This window comes from Bidens hawaiensis, unplaced genomic scaffold (genome assembly GCF_021521415.1).
Source record: "Bidens hawaiensis isolate Kalapana, Puna unplaced genomic scaffold, B.hawaiensis_p1.1 tig00018875_1, whole genome shotgun sequence".
NCBI classification, from domain to species: domain Eukaryota; kingdom Viridiplantae; phylum Streptophyta; class Magnoliopsida; order Asterales; family Asteraceae; genus Bidens; species Bidens hawaiensis.
In genome coordinates this window covers 198,465-215,058 of record NW_027492868.1, presented here as the reverse complement: position 1 = coordinate 215,058, position 16,594 = coordinate 198,465, and the positions used below count along the sequence as shown (strand labels likewise).

At 34.3% G+C, this 16,594-nt stretch overlaps 1 protein-coding gene across 3 annotated transcripts; it reads left to right on the top strand.

Moving 5' to 3' along the window:
• The first annotated feature begins 2,208 nt into the window (after window positions 1-2,208).
• LOC143557297 (agamous-like MADS-box protein AP1) lies at window positions 2,209-16,253 on the top strand. 3 transcript variants are annotated; one of them, XM_077046403.1, is made up of 8 exons: window positions 2,209-2,393; window positions 13,685-13,763; window positions 13,876-13,940; window positions 14,891-14,990; window positions 15,075-15,116; window positions 15,252-15,293; window positions 15,376-15,464; window positions 16,137-16,253. In XM_077046403.1, exons 1-8 carry the CDS (start codon window positions 2,209-2,211, stop codon window positions 16,243-16,245), a joined length of 711 nt encoding a protein of 236 aa, XP_076902518.1. In that variant the 3' UTR covers window positions 16,246-16,253. The 3 variants fall into 3 exon arrangements, with proteins under 3 accessions (XP_076902518.1, XP_076902520.1, XP_076902519.1); XM_077046405.1 differs by lacking the exon at window positions 15,252-15,293 and having other exon boundaries at window positions 16,150-16,253; XM_077046404.1 differs by lacking the exon at window positions 15,252-15,293.
• Window positions 16,254-16,594: the final 341 nt, after the last annotated feature.

Sequence of the window (16,594 nt, the reverse complement as noted above, 5' to 3'; positions counted from 1 at the left end):
ATTAGCGAATCCCAGTATCCCTAAAAATTAGGGTTTCTTTGATTTGTTGTTATATATGAGATAAGAGAGGAACCTACTTTAGATTTGGGTACGTGGGATTACCAAGTTAGTATGCCGGTTAATCACAAAGAACCCTAAATCGGAGCTGACGAACAATGGTTAAGTGGTTCGATTGAGAGGTCGAATCAAGGAATTAACCACAATATAGAGCTTGCCTAAGCTCTGATACCATGTAAAAATTCTTGATTTTATAATTAAATAAATAGGTTGAAAGCTTGAATAACCAGAATCGCGGGTTACAGAACTGAATCAATCAAACTAGCTAGTAGTACAATGAATCCTAACTATTACAGATTAAGAACAAAAAGAAGTAACACGAATGATTCTGAGTCGAATGCTTGATAGAATCCGATAATGAAGAAGATGATCTTCGTGTTCTGTATCTTTTTTTTTTTTGTATATTTTGATAAGCATAGAGTTGTGCTATAAATATTTTTAGATCCATGTCCAACCCTTTTAGATCCATGAAATCAGGAATGACAGCACACACTTTCCTTTGAAACAATAATCATCCTTCAACGTTCTTTTATTAAAACCTCATAACAAAATAAGTAAATGGAATTAGAAATGACATAAATTATGAATAATTTCAACAATACTTCACCAAGAAAAATGAGGGGTAGCCGAGGCTACCGCTTAACCTATGCTAGATCCACCCTAAGGTACTCGGGGCACATGTCGAAGTACCCAACCTTCTTCGATTGTAACCTGATGAATAAATACAGAAACCGAATAACCAAACCGAGCCCATACAGGGTGACATCTGAATAAATACGAAATAGGTTACACCTTTACCATCCTCAATTCCATTCGGTTTCACCAAGCCGAAGCCCGATTCCAAAGTGATGGTGGCGGTATTAATATACACGAATAATATAACACATGAAGCTCCATTTTTAAACATCGAATAGTTACATCTCTTGCGACTTGTTCTTTATTTTATGATCTCTCTTTTGTTCTCTCATGTTTATTGATCTTCGCATGTTTAAACAATAAACACACACTTGAACAGAATCTATATATTTTGGATTTTCTTTTCTTCCAAAAGTATAAATGGACAACGACAAGGAATAGTGGAGCCCTAAGCAAGCCGACGTTGACACGCACGCGTACGATGTGGCCAGCCATGAACAGACAACCTCAGCATCTAAATTGTCCTTCCACCAATAAGCTTCAGACAGCATTTTTCAAAATACCACTGTGGTTTTAAAATACCACCAACCAAAGCTGCAATACCGGTTTCAGTCATCTCAAACCTCTCCTTTTTTGTACATGGCTTTTCTTTCCTTTTTCCTAAAAAAACCTATACTTGCTACTCTATACTGAGTAAATATAAATACATATTGTATTTTCTTTTTTAATAAAAACGTCAAAATCTATATTTAAATTAGTTTTACACCACACACTACAATTTTTTTTAACAGCAAATATTACTTCACTATGGTACTAATATATCTAAATTACATGTTGCCTAAGTTTAAACATATAACCTCTCAAGCTTTACCAAGTGAGCTAACTTCACATTTATAAACTCTAAATTAATTATTTTGATAGAAAATCACATTAAGTTTAAATAAATATGTTTTTATATATTAACTATTAAAAGTTAGAATACATGATTACGATAAACCACTTGTTGACTGTAATATTTCTTCGAACATAAACTATATCTCACACTCTGAAAATCATATGCATAAACCGTTTGTACCATCAGTTTCGTTATAACCTAACGGACTACATAATATAAACATGTAAAACGGTTTTAAACGAAAAAAAAGAAACCAATAAAAATAGAGCAGAGCCGGTTAAAAACTTTGTATCCTCCCCTTACGGACATCCGCAAACGCGATAAGTAACGAGTAGCAGGCTTTCAACTGGTTATGAGACAACCAATAATATACCCGTGCCATTGTCATCACTAAAATACACTTTTAAAACCAAAAAATATAATTAAATTTAAAAATTCAAAATAAAGTGAAATAGTGTGCAACATATTCGTACACACTCCCCGGACTAATATGTGGAGTAGAATCATCAATCAAAAATAGAAAGGGTACGTTTACATGAAACATATACACAAGTAACTATTGAAGCAAGTAATAATAATATTCCAAATTGGGCGAAATATTCTCCCACCACCGGCGACAGATGGGTCGAGGAAAGGTGACGTTGAAGCGGATCGAAAACAAAATCAACCGTCAAGTAACCTTCTCCAAACGGAGATCCGGATTGCTAAAGAAAGCTCACGAGATCTCCGTACTGTGTGATGTTGACGTGGCTCTCATCGTCTTCTCCACCAAAGGAAAGCTTGCTGAGTACGCTACTGATTCTTCGTACGATTTCCATTTCTCACTCTCTTATTTTGCCCTAATTGCTTCTTATTCTATATTATATATTATATATTAAATAATCGTAAGCAACTAGACAGGACGATACATCAATACTAATCGACTGATAAAAAAGTACTAGAGTGCGTCACCGATTTGATATAATTAGCGTTTATTCGGATTTATAGTTATTTCATGCAAAAAATTGTGAACTTAGGTTATTCGAATCGCGATTTAGGGTTTTTGGTAGCTCGTGGTCAACTCGGTCTAGTTTATTTCTTAAATACGGCTATTTTAGCCTTTCGTTTCGGTTGATTTTAATTCCTATATGTGCGTTTAACTATAAGTTAGAAGTGTTTGTTGTTATTTTAACTTAACACATGTGATAACATCACAGACCATATTATTGATGATCATGGAGCTGAAAATTGTTGTTTAATAAATTCTTGGAAAACAATGAATTAATATAATTAACCAAAACTTTATCTGTTACAGTACATTAAGTGTGTATTTTCATGATATATATTAGCTTTAGTAACTTTGACATAGCTTGGAGCACTGGGTGCATGACTGCTGTTTTTAACTTATAGTGCTTGCTGTGCTCATACAGTAGCAGACATATATACTTACTAACAAGAGATATTCATTTTTATTTGGTTTTACAGAAACTAACAGTCTTATAATTCAAATTTTTAAATAGGTAGCATGTTACCATTTTAATAAATTTAGTTTAATTAGTCATTGGTACCTTCTTTGATATATAATATCTATAAGGCTGAGGGGTGTGGGGGGCGCGAAAGGGGGCGCGAGTGGGGGCGCCAGCCAATAATATTGTGACGTGTGGCAGAGAGAGAAACTTGATAAGATGGGTATTGGTTGTGGTGCTCGCGCCCCGGGACATGGTGTGGAGGGGCGCGAGAGGGGGCGCGAGCGGTTTTTTTTTTTATTTTTTTATAAATGTATTAAAAAAACGTATTATTAAAAAAACTCATAAATTATTTAAAAAAACACACATTAATTAAAAAAACACATTAATATCTAATGTGTTGTTGCGACCCCGAATAAAACATCGCTTGGTCCGGTGCCGACCATAAATCGTCGTAACTGTAATCTGAATCTAGGTTTGGGTACCAATTTCCAGCCATGTTTTTAAAAAAAGGTTTGGAAGATGGGGTGATTTTGGGTTTTGGGTGTGGTATGTGATATTGGTATGTGATATTGGTATGTGATATTGGTGTTGGTTTGGGTTTGATATAGGTTTAATAGAGAGAAAATTGTATGTTTTATATTGTTGTTGGTTTGTATTTGATATAGATATATATAGAGAAAAATTTTTTTTTTTTTTTTATTAAATAAAGAGCCAACGGCTCATTTTTAAGACTCCAACGGCTCTTTTCACCATTCCCAAGCCCATTTACGCCCCACAGGTCCCGCGAACCCCCTTGCGCCTGCCTCTTTTTCCGCGCTCGCGCCCCTCTCGCGCCTCGGTGGTGTGGTGCTCGCGCCCCGGGGCTCGAGCGGCTGGCCTCTTGCGCCCTTTCTAGCGCTCCACACCCCTCAGCCTAATATATTTTCATGTTTCACTCTCTCTCTCTATATGTATATTTATATATGCACCGCATATATATACATATAAGGCTGAGGGGTGTGGGGCTTCAACGGGGGCGCTAGAGCCCCTCCGCTCGCGCCCCCAGGCGCTAACACCACACCACCGGGGCGCTAACGGAAAAAAAAGAGAGGCGTGAGCTGGTTAGCGGCTGAAGAGAGAGAGAATCTTGCATTGGGTTTAGAAAAGAGCCGTTGGGCTCTTAAATATTAAAAAAAAAATATTTTCTTATATAATTATACTCCATTTCACCTATTTTTATACTAAAACTTCAAACCTTCATCCAAAATCAATTCATCTTCTCAACTTTTTTTAAAAAAAATGGCTGGAAATTGGTTCCCAAACCTTGATTCAGATTATCTTGACGACGATTTATGGTCGTCACCGCACCAACCGATGTTTTATTCGGAGCCGCAAGAATCATCCGGCTTTCAACCATCCAACACACAACCGTCTCCTAACTTTGTTGTTCCGGAGACACAAGAATCACACGGTGAAGCTACGAGACCAAAAAGACGCGTCCACCGGAAAAAACAAGTTGCAACGGATGGGTCGGGACCGGCTTCGACTCCGAGGACGAAACGGAAAGCCACTCCGTGGTCATCGGATGAGAAGGAAGCCTTGTGTCGGGCTTGGATAGTCATTTCTGAGGATCGGCGTTGCGGTAATTGTTTTAACGTTTTTAAAAATGATTTTTAATAAAAAAGTTAAATGGAAATCTAATTTATTTATTCATTTTGCAGCCGACTACCAAAAGAGCAAGATTTATTGGACAAAGGTTAGGGAGACGTTCTACATGCTCGTTGGGAGTACAGAGCGGAACGCCGATATGATTTCGGGTCGGTGGTCCGAAATCAGAAAATTTGTCGGCTTGTTTACTAATCTTTTCAACAGGAACAGCGGTCGTATGAGACCAAGTGGCAGTGATGATTTGGCGGTTTACAATTTCACGGTCGAAGAGTGGAAGCAGGAGTGTTTGCGGAGGTATGGGATGGTGAAGACGTGGGACGATTTAAAGTTGTGGGAGAGGTTGAAAAGGTGTCCAAGTGGGTTGAGCTGGTGGCGCCGGACTTTGATGCGGAAGTAGGGCCGAAACGGACTAAAACTAGTTCGTCTGGAGCGTATAGCACTTCAACCGGGTCAGATTGCCGCGTTGGATTCGACCTAAACATTGCGGAGGAGGAAACGTCTTCACCGCCGAGGAGGCGGCCATTGGGAAGGGACACCAAGGGGAAAAAACCGGCTGAGGGGGAAGTCGTAAACATCGCCAATCTTGTTGTATCCCTCAATAAATTCAACAAAACCATGGAGGTGGTCTCTTATGACAAAAAGGAAAAAAGTCGAATGAGAGATTTGGACTTTCTTACTACAGACTTCAGTAAACTAAATCCGGTCGGTCAAATGCTAATGGAAAAGCAAAAGGAACGTATCCGAAAGAGGTTGATCGAAGAAGACCAAGCCGAAGAATAAGAAGAATGTTTTTTTAGTACTTTAATTTTTATTTTATTTTTAAATATTAATGTGTTTTTTTTATTAATGTGTGTTTTTTTTAATAATTTATGAGATTTTTTAATAATACGTTGTTTGAATATATTTATAAAAAAATAAAAAAAAAATTCGCTGGAGCCCTGCTGGAGCCCCTCCACACCAGGGCCAGGGGCTCCAACGGGGGCTCCAGCACCCCCTTTATCCAGTTTCTCTCTCTGCCACACGTCATAATATTATTGGTTGGAGCCCTCATTAAAGCTCCCACACCCCTTAGCCTAAAGTGTTGGATATAAACTAATTTTCTTTGTAATTAACATTTAATGCATATTTTAAGATATTCATCAATGCCTTTTTTTTTCTTGCCTATGGCTGACTTTAATAAAAGGTACATGTTATTTATGTTTTTATTTTAGGGTTAATATAGTGTAGCGTATGTCAACTGTCAACCAAAACCCAATTATGTAACTTTATTTTATTAAAGCGACTGAGTTTCATATACTAGAACTATTTCATGAGCCACGTAATCCGACAAGTAACAATATGGATGACGAAAATAAAGTTCCAAAAGAAATATGGACAAAAAGGTGGTTTAAAAGATATGATCTAAAAGGTACGTACAAGATGCTGGTTTTACATTAATTACGCAAACTAGGCTATAAATAATAGGAACCTAGCTATACTCTTATTTAATTTATTTTTTTCAACTTAGACTCTAATAACTCGTAAAGTTATAAGAATATTAAACTAACATAACTAGTACTAAGTGATGCTAAGACAACACTAAAAGGAAAAACACATATTTTCCTTTATAAAGTAAATAAAAATAATTTCACAATACCATTTGTATAATAAAACAAATATAATTAAAAAAAAAAAATATATATATATATATATATATAGGAAGAATTTTTTGAGAACCATGTTGAGTTTTAATAACTTAAGAATTCAATTCTAGGCCAAACATTTAATTAAATAGAATGGAATTTGAGGTTGAGATTAAATCTGCCAAAAAAGTCAAAGTAGGAGAGAGAATAAAGATGTAAGTGGTTACACTAACTTTTATGTCCGTTACACATGTGTAAAAAGTCGACTTGGTGCGTAAAAAATTTTGTAATATATATATATATATATATATATATATATATATATAAACTTATCAAACAGGTATTTTTAATTATAAGGTTTGAACAAACAAGAAGACCGAGTTAGATTTGGCTTAGGCATGTAATAACGGGTACTTTAAAACGACTTCGTCATGATCTCTTAAAGTAAAACAGCCATAGAACAATAGTTGTACTTAGAGATGTTCAACGAAACCGGTTCCTGGAACTGAACCGGTGGACCCGAATCGGACCCGAACCGGTTCCTACCCGTTTTTTGTAGGAACCGGGCCCCTATCTGATTCAACCCGATGATCCGTGACCGGTTCTTACATTTCTGAGTGGGGGCGGGTAGGAACCGGAACCGAACCGGAACCGGTTCCTAACCGGTTCTAGCCGTTGGATTGAATATAGCCGTTGGAAATCGTTTTTTGACCGTTTTTTGACCGTTGGGGTCAAAAATAGCCGTTTTTTGGCTCCCCCAAGCACCCCACTGTATTTGGTGTCATGGGTTCATCACAACACTCAAAACGCAAACCCGAACGCAAAAAAATACAAAAAAACGCTATTACAACGTTTTGAGTTCTCTAATCTCTTGTTTTCTCTTCTTCTATATTCATATTTGTTGTTATGGCTGCCTCACAATCATCGGTTGGTCAATGTTCCAACGCCGAACCAAGTTTCGTTCGTATTGTACCTCATAATCGTAATCAAGAGATTTGGTGCAATTGGGATTTGGTTGAGTTGAGTGAGCATTCATTGAAGGCTCGGTGCAAGTTTTGTGGGATTTATTTAAACCCACTTTCGAATTCAAATTTGAAGAAACACATCGAAAAACCGTATTGCAAGGCGTTGAAAAAGAACGTCGATTCGCAACAAACGCAAATGGATAGTGAAGGCGGAATATTTACATACCAAATTGATCGAGTTCAAGATCGTATGGCGAAGTTTGTGATTCAAGAAGCTTTGCCGTTTAGCCACTTCGACAACCCTCGCTTAACCGCCATGATTCGAGATACGCTTCAACCACAATACACTCACGTAAGTCGTCATACTCTTAAACGTTATTGTTTAAAATTGTGGAAGAAGGCCAAAGAGGTACTAATTGCATATTTTGAAAATATAAATACGGGAATAAACTTAACTAGTGATGTTTGGTCGGTTCCACATGGTCTACCCGAATCTTATCTTTGTGTCACCGCTCATTGGGTAGACCCGTCATCGTGGGAAATGATGAAACGCACCATTGCTTTCGAACTCTTTGAGTATCCACATACGGGAGATAATTTGTTTGAAATTTTAGATTATGTTATAAAAACTTATAAACTAGAAAATAAAATATTTTCAATGGCATTTGATAACGCGTCGAATAATACATCGGCGGTTGATAAATTAAAATTAAAATATACACCGATTTGCAATGGTGTATTTTTTCACTCAAGGTGTGTTGCACATATCATTAATTTAATCGTGCAAGACGGACTTGCTTCGGATGAGGTTACATCGGTTATAAACGATTTTAGACTAATGATACATGAAGTTTTTAAGAAAAGTAAAAAAGACAAATGGAATATAGAAAATTTTGTAAAGATACGGGAAGAAAAGCTTTGGGAGCTAATTGGGATGTACCTCATCGATAGAATTCCACTTGCATAATGTTTCAAAGTGCTTTGAAACAAAGAGAAACTTTACAAATGTTTCATTCTAGTCTTGCCGAGAATGATTTGGCAATCCCCTTTTCAAATGAGAAATGGGAAATTATCAATGACTTATCGACTTTTCTTGAAGTTTAAAGTAGCCACAATACCACATGATAAAAAGTTCAAAATGTAATATGAATTGTATGATATTCAAAAATTTATAGTATTAACAGTTACGGCCTATTAGATTTGGCCCGTATTTAGAATATTTTGTCCATGTATATATACATATTAGTGTGTGTGTGTGTAAGGGTGCGTTAACGTACAATAATTGCTTAACGTACATTAGGTACGCGAAATACGTTCAAGGTTAAAAAACCAAAAACGTTCAAGCCAAATTCCCAACCCTAAAACGTTCAAGGTTAAACCTTAAAACGTTCAGGCTTAAAAATCTAAAACGTTCAGGCTAAAAACCTAAATCATTCAGGCTTAAAACTTGATACTTTCAAGGTTAAAACCCATCATTTAAAGTCAAAAGTTGATCGATTGAAGCTTCAAATTAATGATTAATTCGATCAATATCAAGGTAATTGATCAATTAGGTTCAGCAATTTCAATTTCAATTGGTCAATTTGATCAACTAACCTGTGAACAACGATATGACTGTGATGGAAGAGGACGGTGCTCACAACGGTAGACGATGGTCGTGACGGTGGACTTTGGCGGGATGGCGGAGGTGGTGGACAACAAACAGATCGTGTAGTTACGATTTTAGGGTTAGCGTGTTTTTGAAATCAAGGGTTAAGGGTGTCGTGTACGTAATGTACGATAATGGATTATTGTATTGGATCATTTATATATATATATAGAGAGAGAGAGAGATATATATATAGAGTTATAGATTCTTTCGAGAGGATCAGGATCATGTGAGAACTTTTTGGAAATTGAGAACTATGAGAACCATTTTGGACCACAAAAAAACCCAAAAATAAAAAAAATCATAAAACAAAAAAAAACACAAAAATAAAAAAAAGTAAAAAAACCAAAGTTCTTATTTATCATTCCGGTTTCTAAAAAAAACGTAAAGAAAATATTCTTGGTTTAGCTAAATTATACATATACATATATGTATAATATGTACATATATGTACACACATGTTTTTTTCTTATACACATATGTATAATTTAAGGTAAATGATAATGTACATATGTGTACATTACATAACCAGAGATTAAATGAAAGTATACATATGTGTATAGGTATAATACGAATTTAAAAGAAAAAAAATCGGTTTTTTTTATTATACATATATGTATAATATGTACACACATGTTTTTTCCTATACACATATGTATAATTTAAGGTAAATGATAATGTACATATGTGTATATTACGTAACTAGAGATTAAATGAAAGTATACATATGTATACAGGTATAATACGAATTAAAAAGAAAAAAAAAATTCGGTTTTTTTTTAATGAAACCGGAATGAAATATAAGAATTTTGGTTTTTTTACTTTTTTAAAATTTTCGGTTTTGTTTGTTTTATAATTTTTTTAATATTTTTTCAGAGGGTTTTTTTAGTGATCCAAAATGGTTCTCAAAGTTCTCAATTTGCTAATGATTCTCTTAGGATCCTTACCCCTTTCGAGAAGTCATGCTTAGTGCGAGAAAAGACTAACCAATCACAAACGTTTTTATTAATTTCTGATTATTTAATTCAAGCTAGATTTTTTTTGGTAACTAACACAAATTAATGTTAAGTTACAAACGTTTATACTTTTATTTTTTACTAGATTCTGTCTCCAAAAAATACATAAAACAAAATCATCATACACATATTATAAAAACTACATTCATTAAACTAAACCATCATAAAAAAATACATACACAAATTACAATATTAACCTACACATACAAAACTAGTTCATGTTATCAAGTACACATGTCACAATATTAACAAGCATACACAAAACCAGTACGTTTTAACTTACCCAGATCACAATATTAACCTACACATAGAACAATTCTATTTACCTTCGCAAATCACAATATTAACTTACACAAACAAAACTAGTTCATGATATCACATATACGAATCATAGTATTAACTTATTTGTAATGGACCAATCAATAAAATCCACATCACACCAAAAACCATTTTCTTTTTTTTATTTAATTTTTATATAGTTTAATTATTATTTTAATGGGGTAGAGGCTAGTTATCCATAATGCAAGAAACAAGTTATTGCCTCACTGCTTACGTGACAATGACGCGTCACGATAACTAGGTTTTGCTAGTTATTCCACAACACACAACCAAAACGATATTAATGATTTTGAGTGGTTTTAGGATTAAATAAAAGATTTTAATTATGAGATAAATGTTCTCAAACTACCTTTTTGTTAGTAAAAATCATTTAAGTTACAATATTACTAATTACAATTTGTTATTTTTCAATACAAACCTTTATTATACATAATCAATGGCTAGTATTAATTTTCTCGCACTTCTCGCACGATCCATCCCCTATAATATATGTGTGTGTGCGCGCGTGTATACTAGTTCGAAAGGCGTGTACTACACTGGGAATTCATTAAATACGATGTTTAATAAATAACCAATATATAATAAACAATAAACCTATTAAAAATTTTTAATACATAGTAGTTGTATAATAATCTTTTTTAACACTTTATAAAAAACAATACACTTTTATTTTCTGAAGGGTTGTTTTAAACACAAATTAAACAAAACAAAAATCAAGAAAATACCCTTAATTAGAAAGTTATAAATAACGAATGTTTTAGTTCGTAGTAATATACTTTCTTATTTGAATCCATCATAACACTGTATTCTCGGGTTTAAAATACAAGGAAAAGAAATGATAAGATTGGATAGGGGAAGAAAGGAAAAGAAATTATTTACTTAAAAGACATTCTCGAGTTAAAAGAAAAGAAAGTGTTAGTTACATTATTGAGTTAGATAGGAATGAAAAGATAGGAAAAAAATTGTAACTTTACAATTATGTCCTCATTCTTGAGTTAGATTGAAAGGAAAAGATATGGTAAATTAGTAATATTGTACATGACTATAAATTTTTCCTTCACAATCAAGCCATATTTGGCTGGAAAGTTTTGGAGGAAAAAAACCCTAACTTTTCTTTCCATTCTCTTTCTTTTCTTTAAAAAACAAACTCAAGAATGAAAAAAGAAAAATTTTCTCATCTTTTCTTTTCCAAACCCTTAAATAAAAAACTCAAAAATGCATTGTAAGAGAGCTTAAATTGAAATTACACCAGCTTTCCATTGATTTAATTAGACCTTCAAAAACCTAAACGTGTTGAATGCTAGCATTGAAAATTAAAGAAATTGTATATATATATATATATATATATATATATATATATAGGATTTGGTTCTTTTCAGAAGTATTTTTAGGACGAGAAGTGATCAGAACCAATCATAATTTTTCTTCTTATTTATTTAATTATTAATTATAAGGGCATGTTAGTCAAGTGAACAATTTTCTTTTTGTGGTAAGTGGTAACTATTAATTACTATTTGTCAATTAAATCTTCCTAGAGTAAAAATCTTTTCAATTTGAATTATTATGGGTACTAACCGATATAGGAGATACGAAGCAATATTATGCTTATTTTTATATATAACAAAATTTGATGCACATACAAACAAATTTAAGTTTCTATATATGTATATATGTTTTGACTAACAATTTTTAAATAATATAAAAGATTATAAATTTCAAATATTAAGAGAAAAATAGGAACTAAATTTAAAAATAACAATTTTTGAAGCATAAAATTTTTTAATGGTAAATATTATTTTATTATGAATTTATTAAAAAAGTGAGGTTTAATGTTTAAGTAACAAGTGAAAAAACTTATTGGTTTTTATTAGAGTATCGATATATATTGTATGTATAATTTAAATTCAACTTTCGAATCCGATATAAAAGTCATAAATTTGTATTTGTTTTGAATTCAAAAAATGAAATAGAATTTGAATCGAATCGAAACAAATTCAAATTTTTGAAACTGAATTCGAACCTTGATTATTGAATTCGACTAAGTCGAATCTCGAATTTTTGAATTCGAATAAAACTCTGAACACCCCTGCAACCAACGCTAAGAAAACACTAAAACAAATCTATGCACCCTTTAAAAAGTTTGTAACCTTTACCATACATCTTCAAGCTGAAAATGGGATGATCATGTATTTGGAGATGTGTAAGTCTAACAAAACATGTCTAGTATGTTTATCCCATGTCAGTTTGGGCCTGACCGTGAGGGTTTTCACGATTCTTACTTGTGATGTCATCTTTCTCCTACGTATAAGTTCAAACCATTTCAATCTCTCCTCCCTATCTTATCTGAAATGCGTGCCACCCCCCCCCCCCAACTGTCCCCCAAAACTACATGTTTAATCGATCCAAACTTTTGTGCTCACGTATCCACCTTATCATCTTCATCTCTGCTAGCTTCAACTTTTGCACTTGAGTATTTTTTTATTCCAAGCAGTTGATAATGTGTGACATAGCTGAGCAAATTGTAACCATATAGAATTTCCTCTTTAATCTTGTTCAGAACCTCTAACACCAATGCCTCCACTTGCACAAACCTGCCTTAATACAAGGGGTAATTACTATTACTGCCCAATCACACTAGACAAACTCCTTAAATAGTTATTTATGTGCTCTTCTTAGTCTTGCTGCAGTACTTAGGCTACTGTAAAGGCATTGGGTTTTAGAACAATTTGTCTATAACTCTTTGCGCTCTAAGGCTACTTGTCACTCTTCTAGGCTTCTAGCCTCTCGTGTAGGCGGTCTTGCTTACTCCCCGCTGCCTACACAATATTATCTGCGAAAAGCATGCATTATGAGATGGCCTCATGGATTGACTTCGGCAAATCATCTAAGACTACTGCAAAAAGAAACGGACTCAACGTAAAACATTGGTGAAGACCAACTCCCCAGGGAAAAAGTCTATGTCCTAACTGGCGCACAAACGCTTGTCTTAAGAGTGTCATAAGCATCCATAATTATCTCCATGTTCCTCTAAGGAATCCCTCTTCCCTGACCATCCCAAATCACACAACGAGCTAATAGTCTTTTTCAAGGTCGATGAACACCATACGCAAATCCCGCTTCATCTCCCTATATCTTTACACGTGAGATTCTTGATATATAAAGACTCCAGTAGTGAATGAACCATTAAATGAGAGTTTTCGAAGAAAGGTAAAAAAAAATCGAAAGGTATGAAGATAGTGCAAAACCCTAAACAACATGTGTTCATTATTTGACATCTTTAGTCCTTGACTTGTTATCTTGGCATAACAAAGCCACTTTTCGCCAAATTATAATTATATATTCAACTAGTTTGAGATAACATGTGTGTAAGTGTATCTCTGACAATGTTTTATACCTTATGTTGACAAAAAGAATGGTAAGGATCCTTGAAAGGTATGAACAACACACATACACAGAAAGGGAGCTTAATGGGACCTGTCATCAATCTGAAGTAAGCCATGGTTTTTATTTTCAGTCACTTGATTATTGCCCCATATTTTTCTACCAACTTTACACAACTTATAAGTTCTACTGTTTGAAACCGAACCTCGAAATGATTTCAGGAAAACTGGAGTTTGGGACTTGCAAAACTGAAGGGTAAAATTGACATCTTGCAGAAAAACCAAAGGTATATACAAAAACTCATCATATTTTGTCGTATTTTAAAGGTGACAACGAGTTAGACGGGTCAAATAATAAAGTAAGGGAACGTGTCAAACACGGTTCGAAAGCAGCATAAAAGTTTTGATTATTCACCTAATAATATTGTTTTTCTAATCATAATCAATGCATTGATTATTTATAGAAGTATCGAAAAGGGTTAATAAAGTGTTTAGGCTAACTAGGCCCATTTTGGATCGTACTTAAAAATCAGGGCTGTCTCCGAGAATTTAAATACCTCGGCCGAGCTGGAAAAAAAAGGCCCATAGCCTTAACGAGTAACGAAATATATAAGCTAATTTTTTTAAACGAGGCTTAATGTTATAACAATAAACATAGAAAAATATTTTATTATAATCAAATACCGTAATAATTAACGATTAATCAATGATTCGTGAAACTCTTCTAAGTCATAACACTGGAAAAGAAATAGCTTGGTCCTTGGTGGCTAGCTTGGTCAACCGTGGAGGAGCCTGGTGGTTAACAACGAACCAACAGTGGTGGTCGGCTGGGTTGGTCGTTGTTCAGCATTCGCAAAAAATGAAGGAACCCAAGAGAAATTTCAATCGAACCGCTAATTCTTTTATTTTGCATTGGGTTTTTATTTAATTTTTTTAGTTTTTAGTTTTAGTTTGGGCCCAATAATTTAAACTTAATTAAATGGATTATGGATAAAAAATAATTTCGGGCCCAATAATTATAAGATGGTAAAGAACAATTCATATTTTATAAGTTTTATATTTTTAAATGTATGTATAAAAAATATAGATACAAAAAATTTTGGCCCCTAAAAATTACGTGCCCCGGCCGACGGTCCAACCGGCGCCACCCTCCAGCCGTCAATAAAAATGACTAGAAACATGTCTAGTTTTGGATATGTTAAAGCAATGATGATACCATGATGTTTGGAGATCACAGGAATTTTATGGGAGAAGACATTGATTCCTTGAGTCTCAAGGAACTTCAGAGTTTGGAGCAGCAGCTTGAAATGGCTCTTCGACGTCTTAGATTGAAAAAGGTACACATGTTTTGACTTTTGAGAGTGGTTATGATTTCTTAACTAATCACCCCCCAAGACATCTTAGTTTCATGTTATCTGCAGAACCATTTGATGTTTGAATCGATTTCAAAGCTCGAAAAGAAGGTATTCCGATTTTCCATAGACATAACAAAAAGACCAAGGAGTAATTAACATGTTTAATGGAATCTAACTATGCGCGAAATAAAGGGCATTTTAGTAATTTTCAAAAGTTGATCAAAATAAGGAAATACCATGCAGGACAAGGCCTTGCAGGATCAAAATAGCTTGCTCTTGAAGGAGGTAACATAACTTGCTCTTGAAGATATTGATCTATATGTATGCTCATTAGCTACTTGTTTAAAATCTTATTCTTACTGCGCAGATTAAAGGAAAGGAAAAAGAGCTAGCCGAACCGCCTCTTGTGGACCAGCAAACTCGCGAGAATGTGGCATCAACTCAGTTGAACCTTGGGTTAGCTTCTTACTTCACCTTTTTTATTTTGAAAGAAATATTTATTCATTATATTGGAATATATTAACTGTAGATTTTAATAGTGTTCAGGGGTTTTAATTGTGTTGGGTTGGCGGGTTGAATTGTGGACCAAACACGCCCATATTTTATTGTAACAAAACAATGTGTGCAAGAACTTCGGAAATGAGAAACAATAAAAAAACTTTGATAATAAATCATTTCATTTGTGGTAGTAATTAAGGAGTCTAAAAATGAAAATGAAAAAACAAAAAAGAAAAATTATCGGAGTTACTTTTGAAAAGACAGTTAAAAAAGATTAAAATTTTGAAACCTAAACAGGCTACAGGGAACTCGAACACAACCCGTTTCTTAAACGAGAGATGAGTTGGTTCGATAATGGGTTCGGTTGAAACGAGCCATTATTAATATACATTGAGAAGCGGGTTTAGGTTGACCTGCCTACGCCTTTTTTTTCTCTTCCATTTTTTTATTTTGTTAAATACTTACAAATAAAAATAAACTAGCAATTTTATTTAGGAGGTCACATGCATTAAAATATACTTAACATAACTTTTAACCCGTTCGGCTTGTTGACCCTCTCCTCTTTTGGATGTATCTTCTTTTATTTGACCCGTTTGAGATCAAATATAACCTGCGTTAATCTGAACGCAGTGAGACACACCAGGCTGCAGGAGGCTATGGAGAAATAGAAGAACCACAGAGACAAAGTCAACCGTTGACCGTCATCCCATACTGGATGCTTCAATACATAAGCAAGTAGATTAATAAGCAAGCGTGGGGTTTGGAATGAATACATAGACAGACAGGTGTGACTTGAGGAGGTTAAATTTATATGTGTTACTATTTTCCAGAACAGAAGATAGTATGTTTATACAAGTTGCAATAAATGTGTAAGTAATTTACATTCTGGGCTTGAAGCCTAGTGGCATCCAGGTGTGTAGAAGGTGTTTCTCCCCAAGTGGTTCACGGGTCTAGTCCCATGGTGAATATTCGTGTAGATTTAGGAGGAGGTTTAAATGGCATGTGAGTTGGATGTTCTTAAAAAAAGTTATATTCTCGAGTTTCCTTTCTCTTCAAGTCTACTTTATTCGGTCCATCATCCATGGCAT